Genomic DNA, 25,314 nt, shown 5'->3' on the forward strand with positions numbered 1-25,314 from the left:
TTCATGGAGGAAGGTGTGTCGCAACGTCCAAGATGAGGAAGGCAAAACCACCACTTCACCTCATCACACCTCTTTTGAGGAATGCACACAAACTTCCAGGTCATGCATGGCCGCTATGTCACAAGTCTGACTGGGAGAATCATCGCAACTTGAAAGAGTGCAAGCCAGGCACGTACGTAAAAAAAAAAAAGCTCCAATAAATAAATTAGTAAAAATCACAGACGTGATGGCTTTTAACTCGAGAATCAAGTCACCACTTTATTCATAACGATCCGTAGTGAGTAGCTTCAACAAACTTGACAGACAGCACACATGAAGCCAAATGCTTCATTTCATTGATACAGTACACTTACAGTTTTCAGTAAAATGTCGAACTACATAATGGATTTGAGAACTCACACATAAACACATTACTTCTTTTTAAATGAGTCAAATCTATGCCATAAACTCATGAAAGTAAACATTCTTGACACTGTGAGACTGGTCAGACGTCAAAAAAAGAAAAGAACAGGTATAACATTGCCACATATACAAATAATGAAATCCTCATGATCAATATCTGTCATAAGACTTATTGTAATGTGAGTCGCTTCCCTGATGGGAGTTTGACTGAGACCCACGATCATGCCCCCTATATCGGTCTTGGTGTTGCCTCTGATGCCATCCTCTTCCAGGGTGATCACCCCTCCAACCTTGGCCTTCTCCCCAGCCACGACCTCCTTGACGGTACTGGTGCCTACAGGGAGGCAAACAAATCAACAACTGCTCTTTACAACTTGGAACATCCAGCTATGTTTTTCTAATCAGGAATGCAAGCAAAATCGATGATCTTAATTTTAAAAAGTGCTAAATTGTAATATTGGAATCATTTAGAAAATTTACAGCTAACCATAATGATTAAAATATAATTTAATATAACTAACATGATTTATATAATTTAATATTTTTAACGATGATGCCTTGACTTACAGGTTTAATTTGTCCCATAACTATACTTGGAACTCAAAATGTCATGTTGCAAATCATCGTTACAAATTGAAATGTCGAATAGTGCTTTAAGAAGCATTAAATTATGCCTTTTAAAGAATCCATAAATAAAGAAATGATCAAATTTCAGCTGTATAGGGCTGTGCAAGACTGGAATGCGCATAAAACAAGATTTGCCAGGATGTACATCAATATCCAGTGCACTACATGTTTGGTTATCCGAGGAAACCGTAATTGAATTTTTACATTTGCACTTTTATCTCGTACCTATGGTATATATTGGTATATTGACCCACTCTACCTTCTATCTCTCCCTTGATGGTTTCCTCCCCCACGACCTCTCCAGTCCTCCACGATAGGCGGCGGATCAGCTGGCCTGGTCACGTACTGCTGGTATTCTTGGTCCTCGGAAGAAAATCTGTGAGCGAACATCTCCTCGTAACTTTGAGGTTTTTCTGTAGTTTCGCTCATTCTGAAATGAATGAAACTCTAGTTAACATGAGGCAAAGGCGATTGCTATAAGAAAACAAATATATATATACTTTTGGTTAAAGATCGTCTCCATGTTTGATAATGAACTATTACAGAAAAGAAAATCCAGGCTACAAAGGGTAAATTAATCCATATTGTTTGTGGAATAAATGCTTTAAGCATGATTGTTTACAAGCATTAGATTTAGCCTCTGGCTGTGTGCGCAATGTAGATAGCCTCAACAACAAAGCTAGCATAACAACGAGGTGACAAAATGCAGCTTAGTATTCATCAAACCTGTTAACAACAAATCCGTAACTAACAACCTAGTAGTTATTAGCAATACTTCTTGAACACATACCTGAGTACACTACGAAACAGCACACTCCGGAGCCCTGAGTCCACAGCACAAATAGTACTACGCTAAAAATGTCCCGACTGGAAACAACAAAACGAATACCAAAGGTGCCGGAGCACACGCACGTGCAATTGTTTGACAGCGATCGCCTGCAAATTGGATGAGAAAAAGGTTATTTCCAAATACGCTAAAGAAAATTGAAACACGTCGAGTAACTAATGCCCATGGGTGGCACATATATACCCTTGACATCTATCTATATATTTAAATAATTCAAAGGATTTTTTTTTTCTGTTGGAAACTGACAAGCACTCACTGGAAGTCATGTAAGTGCATGAGAGAAGCAAACTAATTATGTCGTCGACCGTTAAAGTATTAATTGTGAAGGATGCATGTGTTTGACCAACAAATTGTGCGTGTAAGGGGGGGGGGGGGATTCTGCGCAACGCCGCTCAATTTTATGCAACTCAACTTTATTTTGAAATTACTTTAAAATGTTGCTAGAACAAAATAACATATGTAAATACAAATAGAACAGAGGAAGGACATTTTATTTTAGGACAAAGTACAAAAGATGTGAGCTTATGTGTGCAAATAATTATTTTTGCAGCGCCCCCAGTGGAAAAGACATACTCGCAATTTGGCACACACGGATTCACCTATTCGCATTTAAAAAAAAAAAAACTAAAATTAAATAAAAATGTAGATTATTCAGTCCTATCTTTTATTTATTTTTGAGGAACTGTGAAGTCAATCCCTACTATCTGGAGGTTACCCCACCAAGAAAATGAATGCATCTGTTTGCATTCATATTGCTCATAATTAAGCATAAATAATAAATACTTGTAAAGGTATTTGTTACTTTAACACTGGCTTTCCGAGCACCACCACCAAAAAAAATTAAAAAGTGTGGGCGTGTGAGCAGGTGGAAGCCGCTCCGTGTCGCTGGTGCTGCTGTTGCCTGACGCGTGGAGAACTCAAGCCCACTCACTGGGGTGGAGGAGGAGGAGGAACAAAAGTCGGGCAGGTAAACGCCAACATTAACTCCACTAATTCAGTGATCATTTCGAAGAGAACAGCGAGGTGAAGGCTTTTCTATACTGCTTTATTTTCATTTGCGTTTTTTTCATTTGGAGGTGACGAAGGTGAACACAGCAGGTGACAACTTGGTTAACAGGAGACAGAGCTTTGCAAAACCTCCAACACCACGAAAGAAACAAGTGCTCAGCGATTTTCTTCTCCCAAGCGACAACGGCACTTGTTCGAAGGGGAACAACATTAAACTCTGAAGATCGTGGATTTTGATTCGCGTTCGCCTCGCGCCACGGCATAGCGCACGCAGCCCAACGAATCCGGAATATCTCCGCGTTACAATGGGGTGAGTACGCTACAATCCAAATTTACTGTGCTCCCATTTAATAGTCCTTCAAAATACCTTCCCTTCAATTTTCCTCATTGGTGTGAAGATAATGCACCAGAGCGTGATCATTTGAGCAATTCCCTCACTTTCCATCTGTGACACCCCCCCCCAAAGAGCGAATAGTCATGTCACTAAAATATGTTTCACCACTGAAGCAGAATTATAATGTGGATTTGCCAGAAATTCCGATAATACGTTATGTGCTTTTGGGGGGTAATGGTGTCATTCAGCTCTGCCCACGGGGAGTGCGTGCGTGTTGCAATTAAGTGTGGAGGTCGCTGTGGACACCCACGGTGCACTATTTTCGCTTATGCTGTCTCTGGACCAACAGCGGTCCAAATCGATACTGGCTATCAATTTGGATTTATGCACTTACTCTATATTCGGAATTGACAGGTCAAGGTCTTGTATTAGTTCACTTTGTCCTCTCTCTCAATTTAGTATACTTGCAGAATTATTCGGGCACAATAATAGAATGACTGGTTTACTAGTAATAGTTTATTCCACTACTTGCGCTATTTCCCCACTAGTATGCAATCAAACTTGACTACTAAACGACTATGCTGCTCTAGTTAAGACTATTATGGCCAACTAAGGTGACATGCGTTCTGCACTAGTGGTCTCCTGTACTCTATTCGCATCATCAAAATTCCTGGTTGTCGCTTTGCCTCACTAGTAGTTGTCCAACTAATGCTAAAGTTGTCACCCTCGTTATTGTCCTTTTTTTCTTACTAGTGAAGACAGAGTGTACTAGTGCATGTACCCTATGATGGATATTAATTAAATATGCACATATGTAAAGCATTTGGCATGACACATTTGACATCACAGCAAATCTGAGAGTTGTGATTAATAAAACTTTGTTAACAGATGTTTGATATCTTATCTCTTTGAAAAATCAGTTCTAAATCCGAAATGAAGCGACATCCTGGAACGTGCCCCACTAGCAATGTTTAATGTCATTGGTCGTACTGTAACTTTGGCATTGGTATAGAACTGCACTGTCTTACTGAGATGTTCCTAACGTTTTGACTGTGTAAGAGCACTGGTTATGGGCATATGAATGTAAATTCTTCCTTGAAAAAAAAACAAAAACAATAATACATAGAAGTGTGTTTTTCAAATGCCAGTAATGGATCGCAATTGGGCAGTTAGAGTAAAATGCAGGGTTTCCTCCTGTGCAGGAAAAACCTGGCTTGATGTGCTGTATGTACTGTTAATATGTTGCCAAAATCTTTATTTAATCAAATTTATCTTTATTCAAACAATATATTTTATTGTTCTACACTTTAATGCAAATGTTCCATATCATTGAAAATCGAAAGATAATTACACTAAAAGGATGTACACACATTTTTTTAAGCTCTAACATTATCAATGTACCGGTGGCATTTAATAATAAAAATAAAAAATAAAAAACATTACCCTGATAGTTTCTGGGTGAATATACTGTAACATCCCAAAAAGTTTATTGTGACAAGCCAACTAATAACTAATGTAAATAAATACAGTACACTGGCTAAAATGAAGGGCACGTTTGGAAATGGGCTCCGAGCATGCACTAAAAACAGAATGCTGCGTCCAAGTGAATTTCCAAATGCAGCCTAGCCACCATGAAGCCGAGTTGGCTTCTCTACCATCACGTTCAGCGAGTTTTCTGGGGAAACGCTGAAAGAGTCTAGCTCCAGTAATGTCAAGGGAATGCTGCACTACCTGTTTTCTCAGAACACATGTTTTCCAAAGCGAGTACCACAGTCGTGACGCCTTCTCTTGAGGTCTACGTACTTTCCCAAATGCTTTGAAATGTCATCCATAGTGTTGTCATGAAACCGCCCCCCCCCCCCCCCCCCCATAGATCAGCAGCTGAGTGAGTGTCTCAGCTCATGTCGCCAACATAGTGACGCCGCGCTCGCCTACGTTCACTCACTGCCGGCATGTCGTTGACACCTCAATACGTCTGGTCAGGCCAAACTGTTTCTTTACATTCTTTAGAACCACAATCGAGGACAATATGAATACAAAATCTCTTAAAAAATAGACAGAAAACCATCAATCTAAGTTTCTACTTGATGGCAGAAATGTAAATATGCAAAAACAAGCAGTGGAGTTAATGTGTGAGTGTGTGTGTGTGTGTGGGGGGGGGGGGTAGATAGATAGATGGATAGATTTATTTATTATTGAATTAGGTAGTGTAAATAAGTGATAGTGCATTTTGAAGCGTCACCACTGTAATTTTTTCTTTTCCTCTCTTCTTCTTTTTTGGTTGTCAGCGTTTTGCCCCTTTGGCCCGTTTGTTACTAAACGTGGTTATAGATTAACAATCGCAGACATCATGTAACCTTTTGCTGCCCTCCTGACCTTGACACATTCGTATTGATTCGATCCCCATGTGTAATTTACAATTCAGTGTCATTTGTCGGTAAAATAAAATAAATGAACCACACAATCCGATTCAAGACAGGACAAATGTATACATCTTGATGATGAGAGCGCAACGTTTAAAAGACATCTGCAGTACCTTTCAGGTTGGACGCTTTTACTGCCTTGTATTCGGGAATAAACCTTAGCTATTCCTTTGACAGGCACCCACAGAAATGCAAGCCGCATATTGCTATTTAAAGTAAGTCCTGCTGGGAGCTGCGCTAACACAGGGATAGATGATAATCTGGCTGGCTAGAGACTGACATCGAAAGGCTAAACACTCATTGATTAGTCTCACACGTGACGTAGCACTGGGTCTCGCTACCGCGCCAGGAGAGTAGACTATAAGCCTAATCTCAGCACGCCTCCTCTGTCTGGTCAGTAAGCAACCCGAGAAGGTGTAGAAGGAAAGTGGCTGCACGGCTTGGTGTTAAGGAATCATGGGTAAATGAAAGAAGACAGGCTGAAGGCGGATTGGAAGTCTCTTTGCCAGATGGTTGAGGCCTGGGAGGCCATCTGCTGCCATGCTGTGCCACACTGGAGACTTCTCACGTCCTCTTGCGTAGAGATTAAGATGGCCTCTGTGACCCACTGCCTTCGTTGCTGTACTGGGGGATCACTGTGCTTGATAGTTGGAAAAAACTGAGCCTTCGGTCTTGCTTCATGAGCTCATTCACACACCGAAGAGTGAATTCAGGTGAAGCAAAGTTAAATAAAACCTCAGTTGCATCAAGAATTTGGTTCTTGTGGTTGTTGCAGCTTTTTAAATACATTGTTGTCACTCAAATGAAGATGAAATCATATTTTCAAATCAATTTATGCAGAAATTCAGATAATTCAAAAGGGTTGGCATACTTTGTTTTCTCAAATTAGTTCTTTTATCTTCCACTCTGACATATTTTGGAGGCATTCTGCGTTTATTGCGGATGTGTCATAATGAAGAAAAGTACAGAAGAAGAACAGCTTGTAACTCAGTACTGAAAAAAACAAAACTCTTATCCATATGTTGTGTGACCAACGTCTGCCCATGCAAATTCATCCAATTTGTCAGAGGTCACAGTTCTAACATGGACTTGTATCGTCATCTCAGATGTTCTCAGCGGAGTCTCGCTTTTGTCTGGCCTTTACAGTACAAACCTGACTGACGTATTGTCACTCAGCAGGTGGTTCACTCGAATGTTTCCGAGCGCATATAGCGCAGCACGTCCAAACCACCGACTCCTCCTCACTGAGACAATCAGCTTTGTTTTGCACCGGGAGGATTGAAACGACGTCAACGTTGTCTCCCTGACGTATCGCACGCTCATTCACACCAATGTGGATTTGAGGTTCTTGCCTCCAAGAACGAGCACCGTTTATTCCTCCCATGTTGATGTTGCTAAAATCATATCTTGGCTGACCCATTTTGCATGTGTGTATATATCGCTGCTATTGTCGTGGCGTTAATCTGAATAATACTGCGTTACGTCGTCTAAGAAGCAACACGCAAAGCCCGATGCACGTCGGAGATGTTAAAAAAAAACTATTACTAACACTGGTTTGACATTGTTGTACCTTCAGTTTGAAGGAATAAAATCCAAGAAGACCTGGATGGCCATCACTCATTTTCCTGCTTGTGGCACATTTATCTTGGAAACTCAATTGTGGAGCAAACACTGCTCAGTCCTCTTGATTGAATTACAGATGTTACTGTAGAAAGTAGGATGGAAAACAGATTTTGTGGGCATGAATGCATCCCCCATATGGCTTCACCAATGTGCCTTTGAGCTGTTAGAAAGTACATTACAGGCTAACGCAAATGCGTTCCCTCGAGAGCACACACCCACCTGTAAATTATTTAATGCATCAGATGGAGCGGGGTAAGCATGTCGCAGTTAACTAGATGAGGAACTGCTGCCATTAGGTCACAAATGCAGTCTTGCCAAGATAAATAGGTAGCCATTGAGTTGGATTTTTTTTTTTCTGGTGGTTCTTCCTTCTTGCATCTGTGCAAAACTGGTGTACTGATGCATGCAGTGACAGCTGTGGACACCTACTGTGTTCCTGCTCTGGACATCGTCAGCTTTTATATTGATAGTGTCACAAAATGTTCAACATATCCTCAGCATCCTGAGCTAAATTGGTAGATTTTCAACTCAAGTTTATGATTTATAAATATGTGCGGTATTTCCTTGCAAGAGAAAACATCTCTTGTGCTTGCTGCTAGGCTAGCCAAGTATACTATAATTTGCTCAACTTGGCCAAACACGCGAAATAAATTTTTGCCTTTACGTGCTCTCATGAATGACAAATGACCCGTAAAGTGTGTTCCTCAATCCGCATCTGTCAAGTTCACCCCAAAACATTAGTGAGCAAAACCATCATAGAACATGGATGGATGCATATTTTCTCTCCCTCACCTCTAAAATGACAACTATACTTCCTCTTTTAATCCAGTAAAATCAATCAAGCTAATGCTTTTTATCTCAGCAAAGCAGATCACTGCAATCAGCCGACAGTTGTGCGAGTGCACCCGTGTGTTCGCCATTGACCTATTACTCCTGCTTCCCTGCCAGTGTGAGCTGCTTCTGACTTTGTCACAGTAAAGGTCAGCGTACGCGCGCACAGGCAAAGCAGCAGCAGTGATCCGTTGAACAGGTTTCCTTGTTTTAAATCAGATAAGCAATGAGATTAGTCTTAAACAGGGGACTGCGCATTGATTTCTGTGAGAACTATAATCCCGTGGAAGTTATTAGCTCATGAATTTCAGTCTCTCCCTGTCTGACATGTTTTTTTTTTTTTTTTTTTTTTTAACTGGCAGTAATGCTCCAATGCAGCGAATGCTTCTGCTAAACATCACCAGAACGTTTTATCAGGGTTGATTTGAATGTGAATAACAAATGTCAACAAATATGACAAATCACTTTACATCCAAAACATACAAGCAGGCAGAGCTGAGTGTGAAACACAACTGTCGATGTTTTGCGATGAATCTCTTTTGGATCTTTTGCTCACAATTTCAGTTTTGTTGCACGGTGGGGTAGTAGTAAGCATGTGGTGAGGCAGAATATGATAAAAAGCAATGAAAAGTAAGAACCATAAATAGATGTCAGTGAGTTTGGTCTTGTTAAAACCTTGATGTGATTTTTTTTTTTTTTTTTCGCTGTGAAATTGCTTTTAACAGACTTTGGTGAGAATGGAGGAAGGGAGTGTTTAAATAGTGGTGGTATTGAATTTGCATGCAGAAATAGTAACCATCTATACTCCTTTGCAAGGATATGCAAATTGTGCATTTTTGCCGCTTTTTGAAGTGGGAAAAGAGAAGAATGACACCTTACTGGCCAGCAAGTGAGTCATGTACAGGTTAGGGAGCGCGGATGATTCAAGTGCAAACTGCTCATTTGTTGGAATGTCAAAATGAGACGCTTTAGCTTCTTTGAGCAGTTTCTCTCTTTCTTTTTTTTCTTTTTTTTTTTTTAATCTATCCTTGTCATCAGTTCGGTTCAACTGACAGCCGTCACCTCACATATGTACACATATATACATATATACACTTTCAATAGCATTTTAAACAGCCTCTCCCAGGCTCTCAAAATCCCAATACATAATGTTCCAACCCTTTTTTTTTTTCTTCATTTCACATATTCAAGGTATTTTTGTTTAATTTGAGTTCAAACAGTTTACAGAGCTTGCCGATAAACTGATCATTTGAATTGGGCGCGTTGGAAGAGAGCGACATCGAAAACATGCAATACAGCAGCCCTCAGGGACGAGAGTTTGACAGGACGACCATAATTACGATATGACCTGTGATGAAAAATAAATGAAATCCTTTTCCAGACAATAGATGTTATGATACACACGTGATATGTGGACACACTATGTCACGTCACAGAGGAGACTGTTTCTTGATGTGCGAATAGCTTTGAGTTGCCATGAGGATTTTTTTTTGTTGCTGGTGTTACATTCTCAGCCTGCCTCTGTCTCTCTGGATTTCTGGTGGAGGAGCCTGCAGGTATCATGATTCTGTTGAACTGTATCCGGCTAACTTTTTAAAGGGGTTGCCTCTCAATCAGTACAAAGCTATGTCAGTAGTCACTGTTCTGTGATGGTACTCACAATTGTCCCTCTCCTCTGTCCCAACCCCTCAGGGAACAGCCAATTTACACCACCAGGGCCCATGTCTTCCAAATTGACCCAAGCACCAAGAAGAACTGGGTCCCTGCCAGCAAACAGGCCGTCACTGTCTCCTACTTTTACGACAGCACACGCAACAGCTACCGCATCATCAGCGTGGATGGAACCAAGGTATGAGTGTGCTCTGGAACGAATAGATCTGGTGAGAAACGTGGTGCTGTTAAGAGATGAGAGAAGATGTATAGGTCAAATATGCATCACCAGATATTGAGAAATATCCAGATATAAATCTTCCAGTTTTAATTGAGATCAGGTTTAGATTTATGCACCTGGATCGTGAGCAAATCAATTGTTGTTGGATATCATAACACATTTCGTCAAAATGGCTTTTTGTGATCAGTCCCTGTTGTGAAAATGATCCACACTTTGGTTACGGATTCAGATTGAGGTCATAATCGAACAATGAGCAATTCATTTCTTAGCTTCTTTTTAATCATACAATTTTATCTGGCAAAAGGGAGCTCTCGAGTTTATTTCACCATTTTGAGCAGGAACGAGGAGTTTCAATCTTGTATTGAAGTCAAGTTTTTAATGTAGTACTTATATTTTAGCAATACAAATATTTGTTTTTATTGTGCAATTTATTTCAAGCATGCATAGAAAAAATTGTTATGATCATGTTTGTGGAAAAAAAAAAACAAGTTCAGTTTACATTTCCATTCAAAAAGGGCAAAACCTTTGGGATAAAAGCTAAATCTAAAAACTTAGACATACAACCGCTAATAATTTGCTTAAAATGCGTATTTATGCATGTATCTGATCGTTAAAATTAGGCAAATTAATGTTTTATATAAATAGATTGCATTATTGTGGAACACATTTGAGGTTAGCATGCTGGCATGGACCTCACATGGCCCCTGACAAAAATTATTTGCTAACCCCAGATCTAGAAGGTACAAAAGCTCCCACGTGTGGTTTAACGTTAGGGTTTTCATTTCAGTGCCACTTGTCTGTCACACAATTTCAACTCAACTTCATGAATGTTTAAATAGTACTTAGCTCCTCCAATAACATGTCTGTCACATGGCAAGCCTGACCTAAAAACGCTTACCTGTAATTGATAGCAGAGCGTCAACATTGGCATTGCGGGTAATAATAGACACCAAATATTTATATCCACACGACCACCGTTCCTCAGCTTGGTGAAAGTATAGATTATGTTTCCATGGCGATAAGAGCCTCCTCTCTTCGTGAGTAGGCACGAATATTGTCATTCGATGGATTTTTACCCTTTTAATTACGTGTGAGTGGTTGTCAAGATACAGTAAGAATGCAGTTGTTTGGATTTTGCTCCACTATTTGGGTTACAAAGTTTTGGGAGTGCAATTCTTGCACAGCAAGGATTTTATCATTACAAAGAAACTTTTCATCTAATATGATGAGATGTTTTTCACAACAATTTTCAGGTGAAAATTGCTTTAGCGGCATGACTGTAAGTTATTGGCGTGTTTTTGTAAAGCATTGTTTAGTCAAGTGACTCCCACTGCTTGAAACCAGCGAGGCAACACTCATCAGGTTATGTCATCACGCAGTACTGACAGCAGATAACTGGCGACTCCCAGACCACACTGTCTTATTTTTATCCCACAGGCGCATGTGTTGAGAAAAGACTTCATTTGTATACAAAAAAGAATGGATAGCTTTCATCTTTACTTTTATATTTTCTTCTGTACTTCCCCCAAGGTCATACCTCCTTTCTGCGCTCTCCCACTCATGCTTCCTTTTCGTTCTCTCCCTAACGTTAACTAACAGAGTTTATGACAGTTCCACAAGGCAACTGCAGTAGGCGAATCGAATTTGCTTAATAGACATCCATCCATTACAAGAAATTTACCGTGATGTCACACGGACGTCAGGGTGGCAAAAGACAAAGCGTTCTTGGATGTTGTCACGAGTGAACAAACACCTTTGTCATTTGACCATGGCAGAGACATTGAAAAAGGAGACTCAATGGCTTGAATGAATGAATTTCCTCTTGGGGTGTGGTATGGAAAGTCTCAGTCTCTCTTTCTGTCTCTCTTTGTCTCTCTTTCTATCTCTCTCTCTCTCTATCTGTCTCTCTCTCTCTCTCCTTCACTCAAACTCACTTCAAACTTCACACTTAAACTTTAGACCCGATCATGGTGATTTGGTTCCCAGTCTGTCCCTTTCGAAATGGCGACGCTGTCTCTAGACAGGCTCACGATCTCCTATGTACAACTATTTATGAGGCCCACTTACCTTATCATCCACACCCACGGGTTTTGCGAGATGGTGGCGCAATCCCAAAACACAAGACGTTATTGACGTTGTTTCACTTCAAGTCACGAGTGTTTTGTCACGCAATTCAGAATATTTAGAAATGTGTGTGCGTTTGGTTTGCACACTCCTTTTGAATCAGCCAGGTCTGTCGAGAACAAGTTTTTGCTGCTCTATGCACTAACCATGACATAATGTCAGCTTATATTGGTTCACTGGGAGAATCAGTCAGCTCACTGAAGATGACAGCGCAAGTAGAAATGCATTCCAAGCACTTCTGGCCCTGATGTGGACTACTCAAATAAAATGACCACAGCATTATTATACCGTTTGCTTTCCGTAGCCAATTTATTCAATGACATCTTCCGGGGCACGCATTTGAAATTGTGTGTTGGGCCCCACCCAGTTTGGTTAGTGGTGGCTCTGACCCAAATGAGAATAATGGTCTAGAAAATGGATGTATGGATTTTGAGCAAATTCCAAAAATAATATTAACTCTACCTAGGTAGACGTTACATCTACAATATTACCTAATAACTGCTTATTCTGCCAACTCCTCACTTACGTAATCAGACAAGGATCTCGTTTTCCATAGGGGGTAACTCAAGCAGGCTGGTAGTTTGAAACGGACCCTCAGGTTACTGGTCAACAGCATTTTAATTTGCACTTCCTGTTCTACTTGATACAGCCCTGGCTGTCCACCCCCACAGCTGCTCATGTCACTCGGCTCCCCCTCCCTCTGTCATACTCTCCCACTCGCTTGATTACAGTCTTGCATGCACATTCATACCACCTACAGCACCCTTAATGGCTATTACGATCAGACAAAGTGGACAAAAACAAATGCAATATTTTTCTCCATCATTGAATTAGGCTTTCTGCTCTTTTTGTAAGCTTCAGAAGAATCGCACCGTGCTGGAAACGTCCTCAGACTGGTGTGCATAGATCTGGCTAGTAATGGAAAGACAGAGACTGAGTGAGGGACAAACATTTGCTCAAGTGCAATTTGGCAATTCTCGGGAAGCAGACTGGCAACTCCCAGTTATCAAATTTCAGTCTTAAGGTTTCAAACTCGCAACCACAATCCCAAATTATGTACTGTCCTATTGCCTCCCAATGGACGGTAATGCCAGCAAAACAAACTTCAAATATATTACAGTGTATTACAAATTAGAGCAGGGATCGGCATTAAAGTTTGGCCCCGCCTACAAATAGTAATTTAACTCTCAAAATTTGGTTAGGGTCAGTGGAGCGATGTTGACATGTAACATGCTAGAAGAAAGGTACATTACATTTTAAGCATACCGGCTTCTGTTCTTGTGAGATCTGTCTGAGGCATTTATAGCAAAAGAAGACATGTTGGGTTTTTTTTGTTTTTTTTCAATGTCATGTCCGGTTCATGTCACTGTCTGTTTGTCCCCCCTCAGAAATGGATGTTCACCAGACTTGATCATTTGATCATCTGGTTTTTCAGGTTAAAGATTTGGGGGTATTTAAATTTGTGGGGTTTGTCTTTTGTGCATTTCTAGTTGTTGTTGGTGGTTTTTTTCTTTCCAATAACTCAATATCTTGCAGTCACCCAGTTTTCCACTTTGGGAATTAAAGTTTCATATCTCATTCTCATCTTCAAACAAATGTTAGAAAGCTCACTCAACTTTTGGGATGAAGTGATGTTCAGGATTTTTTGGGGAGTGCTGTATCTCCGTTGAGAAAATGGGGTCATCTTTGTTTTCAAAATTAGATGAACCTTGTAGAATCCAGCCTGAATCCTTAGTTACAGTCTTTAGGCTTTTCTTTCTAGTTTTTTTTTTTTTTTTTTTGGGTCAGTGTATTTGCAGCTTCGGAAAAGGTGAAGAGGTACATTTCGAGTTGTTGAAAAGGACACACATCTGTCAGATTTGAATTCTCAAATGTGGTGTTCACATCCAGGTTGCTATGAAACAAGAACTGCCCAGTAATTTAGCTGTCTTCAGTGTCTCCTAATCATTGGGATAAGTGGCTCATTCTAGTCAGACACATTTGGGTCGATGTGAATGCTTTCTCGTGACTGCTTTTGTCAACATGCAAAGCACAGTACAAGTCACATTCAAGTCGCGTTTTAAGTAGGAGGTCTACTATTGTGGCCATTGGGTGCAGTTCTGCGCAGCAACAGGTGACGGCACTCTAGCGAATGGATGAATGTCATTTGACAACTCAAAGCTCTTTGTGGGTCAGCAGTTATCACTGTGGTGTGCCCACTTCTGGGTAACGCTCTTTTGTAGGTCAAACATGAATTGCTCAATTAGCATATTAACGGTTCATGTTTCATCGGAGGAGGTTTGGCACAAACTCAAGGCAAAATGAATATAAAGTCTTTGCAAATGCTACTATTCTAACTCCAACTTGCTGTGGATGTGTATATGACTGAGCTGCTCAATTGGAGAACTCATGGCGGCAGAGCAACACTTTAAGGATGATCGGACTTTCAAGTGAAATTGGAGGATGAACCTAAAATGCGCTTCCACCTTAGCAGGTGAGCTTAATTTGACCTTCACTTGAGATGACATCATGAGACTAAGACGCCTAACCATTAATCAATAGCGTGGGTGTTAATATGTTAGTGCACATGTGTGTGTAAACGTGTGCGTGCAAATGTGTGTGTGCACGTGTGCACATGTATGTGTGCGCATGGGTGCACGTGTGTCAATAAAATAAAGTCTACTGACTTTTTTGCCCCAAACTGCAGCCGTTGTATTTAGAAAATTGCATTGCATTGCAATACCAATTAGAATTCGATTAATTGTACAGCCCTACTTAGACTCTAATGTTTGAGCGTAGTAGTAGAATTCAAAAGTTGGGAGGAGTACAAAAACAAATTTAAGCTCAACTTGAAAATATACACCAAAAAAACTTTTTGTGAGTTACGTATATACAAACTGTATTGCCATCACTTGAGCACATTGGAGGTCTTATCATTTGAGCTATTGCAACTCATATGTCTTGTTTTCCCTAGGTCATCATCAACAGCACCATCACACCCAACATGATGTTCACAAAGACGTCGCAGAAGTTTGGCCAATGGGCTGATAGCAGGGCCAACACCGTGTTTGGCTTGGGCTTCAGCTCAGAGCAGCAGCTTGCTAAGGTAGGCGTGTTCAGCATTACACCCAGTTGTAGGTGTACAGTAAAATCATTCCTAATAATCGTCAGATTTCCACTAAGCATTGCAGTCTAGGTCTGGAATGGGCGATCTATCATTATCTCCTAAAGGGTGTGTAGGCGGGACAGCAACATTATATTAATGATGTCGAAAGTGTGACATCATACCAGCATAACACAATGGATGTATTCAGCAAAGAGGAGGCAGGTGTCACGGTAAACAATGGCGGAAGTCCCACATTTGAGATTTTTGTTGGCATATGTTTGATTAGTATGACAAGATAGATGAGCTTTGTTGTAGAAAATAGGTTTTAAACCAACCAGGTCTGATTTTGTACCCATCACAACTCGGAGGACATAAATGCAAAAAGCTTGAACTGCATCGTTAAAAGCTGGCTTAAAGTGTCAGTCTTGCTCATCGCTATGTATTTACTCCAGCTCATTCCTGTCATTTGCAGTTTGCAGAGAAGTTCCAGGAAGTCAAAGAGGCAGCCAAAATCGCAAGAGACAAATCCCAGGAGAAGGTGGAGGTGCTGAGCAATCACTCCCCGGTAACCTATCACTCTTCAGACTGCAATTCTGGATCGGAACAGGTCTTGTATAATCATATACATATATTACTGTGAGAGTAGCACAACTGTATGCACCGTTTTGTTCAAAATCATAATCAATTGTCGCAGAGATACAGTAAGACCCAAATTATTGAAACACATCTTTTAGCGCAGAGATCTTCTGCTCCGCCGAACCATCCAATCTGGCTCCTGATTGGATTCCATGACTATAAAGGTCAAAGAGAAAATATCCTGTAGTCCACACTAAAGCAACTGAAAACAGAATAGTATTATTTATCTTCACTGAAAACGCATAACAAAGTTTATCACGTACTAACGTCAGGTAAACTGCGTTATGAGCTTGGTTAAGAAAGGAGTTCTACTCTTAAGTCAAGGTACCACTGTATCAGCAGTGGTGTTGAACATAGTTGACTTGTCATGATTGTTTACAGTATTTTGCCAAAGGAGTGACCAATTTCACAGTCAGTGGTGGATTTTTGAGAAGCCATTAAACTTGTGAAAGCTTCAGGCCACATAGTCCATTCATGTAAAAGGGCCCGAAACATCAAATGTCCCCTATCCCCCCAGCAGGAGTCTGGCCGTGAAACCCCATCAACAAACCAGGCTTCCAGCATCAATGGCACAGATGACGAGAAAATCTTTCACGTGGGACCAGAGGCTGTCCTGCTGAAGAATGACAACGATCTGCTCAAGAGCACCGTCGAGCAGAGGTAAAGCGTCCTTTTGGATGTTTGATTTGCTCTTTCAAATCATTTTCATTTTTGATTAAGTCTATTTTCAAATTTTGAATCATGGTTTGGCTTACTTTTGGATTCAAGTTATTTGTCACTTCCTGCTTGGGCTGCAATATGGAACAAATATGAATCATTTTGGGATCATTATTAATAAACATGATTATATATATTCAACTACCAAAATTCTACTTTTAGTATATCTTGAAATAACCACCAGAAAATAAACCACTAACAAAGTAAAATAGTTACTAATTAAAATAATAATAATAAAAAAAAGACAACAAAAAATTGCAGCTGTTTCTGCTGCACTGGAGAAAAAAAAAGTATGTACCTTTAAAAATATTATATTGTCTTAAGTAATCTTTCTAATTTATATTTGTGGCTGAATGTATTTTTTACTTCAATGTAAATTTACAGTGGGGCACCAGAATTAAATGTGTCAGCAATGGATGTGAGCGTTTTACTGAAGTTGGCTGCTACGTCAATAACATTTGTTAACTCCGTCATTGTCAGTCCGTGTTTTTTTTTTTCAAGCCGAATGAAACGAAGTCAGTCCGTCATTACTATTTTAAGCGCTTTCGTCAGTCTGGAAATCATCAGTCTGCCATTTATATGTATCGAACTGGCAGTTAGGGATCCCGCTTACTGATCCAGCTAATGTTATGAGTTTCACAGTGTTCTGAAAATTGTCTTTTTACTGCTGCTGGGATTATCGCACATGCACATTAATGATCTACTCTGAGGGGTGAGACTGCACCAGTCGGCCATTTAGCTTCATTAACCCAATACAATATCATTGCATAAAATAGCAGATGTTGTTCCAGATGAGATTCAAATGACCCCAGAACATTGTAGTCCACTTGAACAACAGTGACTGTCTTTTTTTTTTCAGTCGCGATTTATTTAGTTAGCAACACAGAATAAATCAGATATGCAACCAATCACGTATCATGCCACGTCTGGCAACACTGAGTCTAATGCATAACATTTTATTATGTAAGTATTTATATGCTTCTCTTAGCCTCGAGAAGTTTTTCAGACTTATCGGAGAATTGAGACCTACAATGTTTTAGTTCGCACTTCTTTCAAATTGCAGGATAAACCTCATATGCACTATAATCTTTACAGATAAACTTAATTATCATGTAGCACTTTGGGCGGGGGTTCCATCTTGATACACTTTTGAAGTACATATTTCCACGTCTCATCTAAACATCTCCCGATAACAACAGGTGCATTTAGGCTTGCAGTCATGATTGGAATGATTTTCTTGAATTCTGCATCACCTCAGTGGGCACAAGCCTCAAGTATTTCAACACTAGCCTGTCTAAATGTTCGCTCCTTTAATAACGCTCCTCTTGGAACCGTCTCGTGTCTGACAGTAACACCAACGCCAAGAAGTGGGAAACCGAGCTGCAGACGCTAAGAGAGAATAACGCCAGGCTTGTGGACGCGCTGCAGGAATCCTCGGCTAATGTAGAGAGCTGGAAGAAACAACTGAGTGCCTGCAAGGAGGAGAGTGACACGCTCAGGGAGAAGGTAATGTGCTTTTTGCATATCGAAACAAAAGTCTGCACAAACACTTTGACCCATTTTTGGTTTGCTTAGCTTGACATGAAAAACACTTTTTTGGGGGTGATCATTTTTCATACCTCAAGGGGGAATTTACTTTACACTTAGCTTGATATATTTAGCTGCACACTACACAAAGAAGCAGAGGACATATGAGGACATGTCCTATAAAAAGAGATGTCAGTGAGTTCAGACTGGGGGCAACGACAAATGGATGAGCATCAAATGTGCAATCAAATAGTATAATGTTATTTTACCTTGTTGCGAACATATAATTGGAAAGGCTAATTAAAATTAGCAAAGATGCTGCAGTCTTTATAAACTTCCAAACAACTGCTACTTGAACACACATCAACACATACAAACGGAGTGAACAACGTCACCCAGACATGTAGTCTCACTGCTCTGTGGGATCAAACTTCAAAATAAGCCTAGAAGCTTCATTGGGAACCTTCTAGGCCTTTTCTTTTTGCCCGCATCTCATTACGCTGCATCTCTTCTAGTGGCGTGCAGTGCTATCCGCCAAACATCTCAAACTTTTGTCCATAGGTCAACTCTGGCTACGTATCGCCGACTATCACGGGTGTACAAGTTTTTCATGTCTTCTCTTGCTCGTGTGTGTTTAGATTGCAGAGCTGGAGGTTCAGTGTAATGAGGCCAGTCAGGAGAAGCAAAGAAATGCGCAACTGAGCGTGCGTGTGCAGGAGCTAGAGGCCGAGCTGCACGACAAAGAGCAGGTGAGGCGTGGGTCGTGTTTGTCGTGACCAAAACAGAGAGCGTCTGTCCCCCGGGAGGTGATTATACGTAGCATTGATTTATTGGGAGGTGGCAAGTGCTGTTTTGGGAATTTGCTCTTGTCTGGATTACCCTGCCCAAAGATGAGAATCAGTCTTTATTTGTCATCTTGTATTCAGTGTTTTTTTTTTTTTTGGTTCCAATTCTCAGTTTTTAATAATAAGTGCAAATTTCCTTTTGTAATAAGGTTCTGACTGATGGGATTTTTGGGCCGATGCTGATTCCAGTATTTGGCAAAATACAGAAATACTTTGTAATTGATTTGACTATTTGTTTTACTTTAACATGGGAGAAAAAAAACATCCAGATTTTTTGAGGGAGGGGAGTCGGTTTATACATGTCATATTCTGTAACGTGTCAATGTTGGCTGATTTTCAAAAAGGGCTAAAAAGATTAAATTGTTTGACTCATAAATTGACAGGACTTCATTAGAAATGGTGGAACATTAAAATTTCAATTATTTTCAGCGGAAAATATTGATTTGATACACAGTAGAAACAAATGAAGTTTCGAGCTTAGTGACTGAATGAGTTTTTGAATGAAATGGGTACCACATAAATAAAGTATATGACGCTACTGACTTTGTCTAATCATATCAGCATGGGGGATTTGGGTGTAATTAGCATAAGCGGCATTGTATTCTGGAGCAAACCAGCAGAGTGTTCAGCTCATCCTAATTGTGCTATTATTTCTAATGAGAAAGAGTCCTGTGAGGACACGGTCTTTTGGCCTTTGCTTTTGGCCTGCAATAATGTACAAAAAGAGAGACTTGCATTCATATTTGCTTCATTATACCAAAACCGGCTACTTTCAAACAGAAAGCCAACTTAATCATTCTTGTTTTTCATGCTGTCCAAATTGTGACATCACGAAACCAAGAATGACGTGACCCTCAACGTCACCATGTTGCAAAAGAGATACTATCAAGTAGCAAGACTGGAACAGAATGGATCGAACACCTGTTGTGAATTCCGCCATTCAACTTTTTGTTCGACAAGTTACTCAAAGAGCACAAAACCAATGAATGACTAGACATGTGGATTCAAAAGTTTAGATCAAATCATTTTCACCTTTAAAGGTGTTTATTGCATAGTTAAGATTCACCTTGAAATTGTACCCAAACGTTTTTGTATATTGTCAAAGTCAAAGTCCGCTTTATTGTCAATTTCTTCACATGCCAGGCACACAAAGAGATCGAAATTACGTTTCCCACCGTCCCACGGTGACTAGACACAGTACACAACACTCACATCAAATAGCACAAAGAGTAAAAACGGATAAGTAATAAGCAAATAACCCAAATAAATAAACAATAAATAAATAAATAAATCAATAAATCAATAAATAGACAAATAAGAGCAGCAAAATGGAGCAAGCGCGCTAATAGCTTATTGGAGTTTATTATGATGAAAGGATCATTGACCAACATTGTTTCCATTCATTACGCTCCAACCCTGACCCCGCGGCCTGCATATGAAATCACAGTGAGCGAGCAGATGGCCCACAAAGGCTCATCTGCCCAGTGACTCATTTCTCCTAGAAACACACGCACATACGCACACACAGTTTGTCCCGAGGAGGTGGGCATGCGCTGGCTGGCCAGTCACAAAGTAGAAGAAGAATCAAAGTGCTCCAGGTGATGACTAATGCCAGGTTATCATTAATATTATGAAGTGTTTCTCACAAAGCAGCAAGGCAAAGAGGTTTCAGGGCAAAAACTGAAAAAACACACATGGCACACACTCAGAACTGAATCTTTTATATTTATTCTGTACTTTTACTTGACATTCGCTGGCCACAACCTAAAGTACACCTACACACTCAAATGGGATCTCATATTAATTGAACAATGTTTTTTTCACTTGTAGTAAGGAAGAACTACATTAGAAAGTTTGTCATTTTCATAGACTCTCATTGTACTTCAAACACACTGTACAAAAAAAATAGAAAGGCGACACTTTTTTGCAAGACTTTTCCCACGTGTCTAAAAGGCTGATTTCTCTCAATTATTGTTCATAATTCACCTTTCCTTTGCTGGGATAACTCATTCGCATCATAGGTGTGGTTTGTGCTGATAAAATGATTATTGCCCAGGTATGCCTTTGGCTGACCACAATAAAAATCTTTCATCAGTTCTGCACTAAACATTTCTTTTTTTTCCCCCCCCTCTTAACCAGGAGCTGGAAAATTTAAGGAAGCAAGCAGAGATAATCCCTCAACTCATGTCAGAGTGTGAGAACATCACTTCCAAACTGCAGGTAAAAAAAACGAACCCCTCTCAGGTTGGTTTTGATCATTTACAGCGGTGTGCATGTGAAGGCATCTTACGGTATGCTTTTGGATCGAGACTACTAACGTCATGCGCCGAGGTTGACGAGTGCTTTCTATTCATCCTGGCCTTAAGGCTGGTGATTCGACATTCCTGTCAGGAGTCTCTCTCTCACACACACACACAAACACACACACACACACACACACACACACACACACACGTATGTGGACTGTCTGTATCTATTTTCAAAGGATTATTCCCAGCCCAACGGTGTGTGGATTACCACCTTTTTAGATGCTTACTTTCAGATCTCGACAGTGTAAAGAAAAAAAAGTGGTTATGATGCCACAATTCGTAGAATGTTTTTTTTTTTTAGGTTAACTTTGTGTGTGGGTGTCTTATCTTAGGCGTCGGCTACTTCCATAAAGCCCCGCCCGTTTGTCTTTTCAACAAAGGGGCACTTGTCCATCAGATTTTGTGAAACCAGAAATGTGAGAGTGCACAGGCGGCAGGTGTTTGAGAGCCAGCTGTTACATCACAGCACCTTGTAGGCTCCAAGTCAAAGTTTGAAATAATCTCCAGAGGCCGAACGTGCTTTAATGCTTATTTGGCCAGGCGGGGAGCAAGATAAAAGCAACAATGACATGCCTGGAGTTCCTCAACTGGCTGGTTTGTTTGTCAAAGCAGCGAGCTGGATGAACAACAACAAAGAGTTTGAGCCTTCTCCTCCACTTGAATGGCTCCTAAAATGGCAGCAGCATATTTTTTTTTTTCCTCTAATGCTTATCTAGCGCTGAATAGAGCTGAACAATTAATTGGACTCAAATCAAAATCACAGTGGAGTCGACTGCAATTTTCAAACTGAAAAGGCTACAATCTGGAAAGTGGAAATAAACTGCCTCGTTTTGGTTGGTTGGTACGCTATACTATTATTGATTTTTATATATATGCATGCACACCTAGACAGAAATGTTAATATAGCTCTAATAAAGAAAAAAAAATACATTTAAAAATTCTGAAACGTTTCATTTTTGCAACAACGGATAATGCAATTAAAAACTGGTGAAACTGGACACCTTAATTGAAAATGTCATTGTCAAATCCTTTTTAAAATTTACTATGAGCAACACTAGATTGCAACTTTCTTCTTCTACTCTTTAATAGGGTGCATCTTAATCCGAGAACCCACACTGCTCCCAAGTGGCAAGGTTGCATACTGCATCAACAGCTCTCCAAACAAAGGCAGTGTGGGCAATTGTTACAGTACAAATTATTCTTGTGCTGGTGTTTGTTAAAAATACATGGGAAGAGGATCTTAAAGCACATTAATATAATACATATTAAATGGCAGTCACTATTTGAGGGGGGGATCCAATTATATTGTTATCAAAACGGTTCAATCCTAAAGGTGAATTTACCACATTTTTTTTTTCCTCCTTCAAACTGTGTGGCTGTTCTAGAAAAGATATATGAGTGATAATAAGTGCATCATTCTCTCCTCTACTTAAATGTGACACTGGCGTGCAGATAAAGTTTCAGGAGTCAGCTGGACCTATTTAGCACTCCTATTTTAAACTCCTCCCTTCACTGGTATCTTTGGCATTAAAGTGTTGCCTGACAGTCTGGACCGCCCGCTTCACCTTCCCCTCGCAGCACTCATAAACACATAACTGCAAAATGCTACAGTAAGCTTTTTTTCATTTCCACAAGTTGTGGGGCTATCTATTTTGTGTGAATGCTCAAAAGCATTCATACACATGTACAATATGTTATCTCCCACACACACAAAAAACAGTTTTATGCCACCAATGGACCAATTGTTGCAATTCTCCATCCACGGTCTTCTCCCGATCAAAATATTTCATTCTTCAACTACTGTATTTCCCACATTTATATCATTATGACTTTTCCACACAAAAAAAAAGAATCAAGTGAATCAGACATTCAGGACTTCACCCAACTCCTATTGGAGGTTTATAAATGTATTTTAAATGTATTTCCAAAATTATTCTTGCTATTTGTGAGCCAGCCCAATCACTATTTCTCTCACAGTCCACTTTAGTTGAAACAATTTTACTGACTAAAGCAAGCAGATCTCAAGTAAGAACTATGCTACTGTGACTTGAGACCTTGTGGCCATTTTTGGTTTAATGTATCTCTCCCAGTGTCCAGCACACCTGTGACCCTCTTGAGATGCAGTATGCATGTGCTATTCCTTCTGGTGTACTTGCCTTGGTCATAAGAACATAAATGATGAAGAAACTTACTTCTTCTACTCTACTTTACTCCATTAGATGCAGTAATTGTAGTATTTTTTTTTGTAGATAATAAATATATGCCTGTCAACACTCTACATGAGTTTTTCCCCACCATTTGTGTTCCAATATCTTTTTTTTTTTTAAAGAAAACTGCAACAATGGATGCTACCTGTTAGCAAGGCTCAACTTGGTACTGACTCTAAAACATATTCATTGCATTTCCATTCATTTGAATAGGAAACATGACCTCGGTTCAGTCACAGAACAAATTCAATTGGCAAACTGAAGTTCCACTTTTGTGCTTTCTTAATGTGATCAATTGATTATTGGAGCAAGTGATTAACGGAATACTGTCTGTGCCGATCCTTGATATGTTATTCCTCGCTCTGCCCAGACTGCAGAGACGAAGAACAGAGAGCTGGAGGGGAGGATCGACGTTCTTCACATGGATGTGGACGACAGTCGTCAGAAGCAGGGCAACATCAAGGGCGAGCTGAAGAAGTTGATGGACACCCTGGACATCAAGCTGGACGAGCTGCACGAGTTCCGAAGAGGCCTGTCACGGCTGGGCATCGACAACTGAGACCGTCCAGCCGCCGTTGACATCTTCAGGGCACAAACTACGTGGCGCTAAATCTCGCTGAAAAGTCACATCCACTTGGAGACACTATGGACGTACTCGGAGGAGGAGCAGCATGCTCCAAATACATGACTTTACCTTTTGTGTGCAAGCCAATTAAGAGTCATACTTTGGAGCTTATGTTTGTGGGTGTGATCTGGGGGTGGGTTGGCCGATACTGGGCGTTTTATAAGGGCTACAAGTAACAACACACAAGGGGAATCCTGCTGAGCGTCACTCGAGTAATAATTGCTGTAATTCTGAAGCCCCGCCCCCTCGCGGCACAGTCAATAAGCTCCATCTCAGGTGTGTCGCTTTGTACTGGCATGACACGCACCCGTGAGACTAATGGCCGTGATACTAAGTGCCTCCAGGGGGATCTGTTTTGGTGAAATCCTCCTGGTGAGGAGAAACGGCCTCATGTGAAAAGCATCTTGCTCAACAAACTCGGATGTCTGGAAAGCCGTTTGAGCATTTAGTCCATAGACTTGCTAGCTCGCTTTAGTTCCACGCACAACAACACGTTCTGGTGAAAAACAAAAAATGACGATATAATAGTGAAGTGCTGGATGTCAACTAAAATAATTTGGTTTATTGAAAAATTGCTCAAACGGCATCATCCGTTTATCAATACTTACGAGTCCTTTTGTCGTCCAGCATTTCCAAACGGGTACAAGTGAAGTCTCCATAGCTCTCTGCACCAACTAAGTCATCCAAAATGAATAGAAGCCAATTTCTCAGTCACTTTCAAGGACCGGTTTTGTGAGTGTGTGCAATAGTATTTGGGGTTGGTTTGTATCATGCTGTTAATGTGCTTCCTCAAATTTCTTTTTTTTTGTGCGTCAGTGGTGATTTTGTGAGGCAGGGGGACGTGGTGCTGCTACACGGGAGAACAATGTGAACAATAACACTACTACTGAGGGACTTGTGACTTTTGTTTGACATTATTTGGGTGCCTCTCTCCTATGTGTTTCTTGAGCAAAGTCAATCTATATGATGTACAATGCTAGAGGAAATATACCAAACTTGTCTTCTATCAGAGCTGATTTGTACAATATTCTATTTTTAAATATTTACAACAACAAAAAACAATAATATATTTACTTGCATCTCTGTTATAAAATTGGAATTTATCCATCTGTGTAATAGCAAACATAGCAAAATGACCTTTTGTTTTGAACCAAATGACTCTTGTAAACACCTGTGGCTTCTCTTCACTGTACAATACAACTCACTGAAAAGAAAAGAAGTTTAATTACAACACTGTGTGTATGAGAGAGAAA

At 40.2% G+C, this 25,314-nt stretch overlaps 2 protein-coding genes across 6 annotated transcripts; one reads left to right on the top strand and one right to left on the bottom strand.

The window, feature by feature from the left end:
• Positions 1–239: 239 nt before the first annotated feature.
• Positions 240–2,174, bottom strand: LOC147059158 (RNA guanine-N7 methyltransferase activating subunit-like). The gene is made up of 3 exons (XM_085907530.1): positions 1,820–2,174; positions 1,289–1,459; positions 240–736 (listed from the first exon to the last, which is right to left on the bottom strand). The coding sequence occupies exons 2-3, from the start codon at positions 1,456–1,458 to the stop codon at positions 553–555; spliced, it is 354 nt and encodes a 117-aa protein (XP_085763656.1). The 5' UTR covers position 1,459; positions 1,820–2,174; the 3' UTR covers positions 240–552.
• On the top strand, positions 1,891–25,314 carry homer2 (homer scaffold protein 2). Of its 5 annotated transcripts, none has more exons than XM_085907525.1 (11): positions 1,891–2,142; positions 2,742–2,843; positions 2,953–3,194; positions 9,788–9,944; positions 15,064–15,195; positions 15,668–15,802; positions 16,349–16,491; positions 17,898–18,054; positions 18,714–18,824; positions 21,060–21,140; positions 23,807–25,314. In XM_085907525.1, the coding sequence occupies exons 3-11, from the start codon at positions 3,190–3,192 to the stop codon at positions 23,993–23,995; spliced, it is 1,110 nt and encodes a 369-aa protein (XP_085763651.1). In that variant the 5' UTR covers positions 1,891–2,142; positions 2,742–2,843; positions 2,953–3,189; the 3' UTR covers positions 23,996–25,314. The 5 variants fall into 5 exon arrangements, with proteins under 5 accessions (XP_085763651.1, XP_085763653.1, XP_085763654.1 ...); XM_085907527.1 differs by having other exon boundaries at positions 1,892–2,142; positions 16,352–16,491; XM_085907528.1 differs by having other exon boundaries at positions 1,892–2,142; positions 15,668–15,760.

This window comes from Syngnathus leptorhynchus, chromosome 3 (assembly GCF_054491065.1).
Source record: "Syngnathus leptorhynchus isolate UIUO chromosome 3, UIUO_Slep, whole genome shotgun sequence".
Taxonomy (NCBI): Eukaryota; Metazoa; Chordata; class Actinopteri; order Syngnathiformes; family Syngnathidae; genus Syngnathus; species Syngnathus leptorhynchus.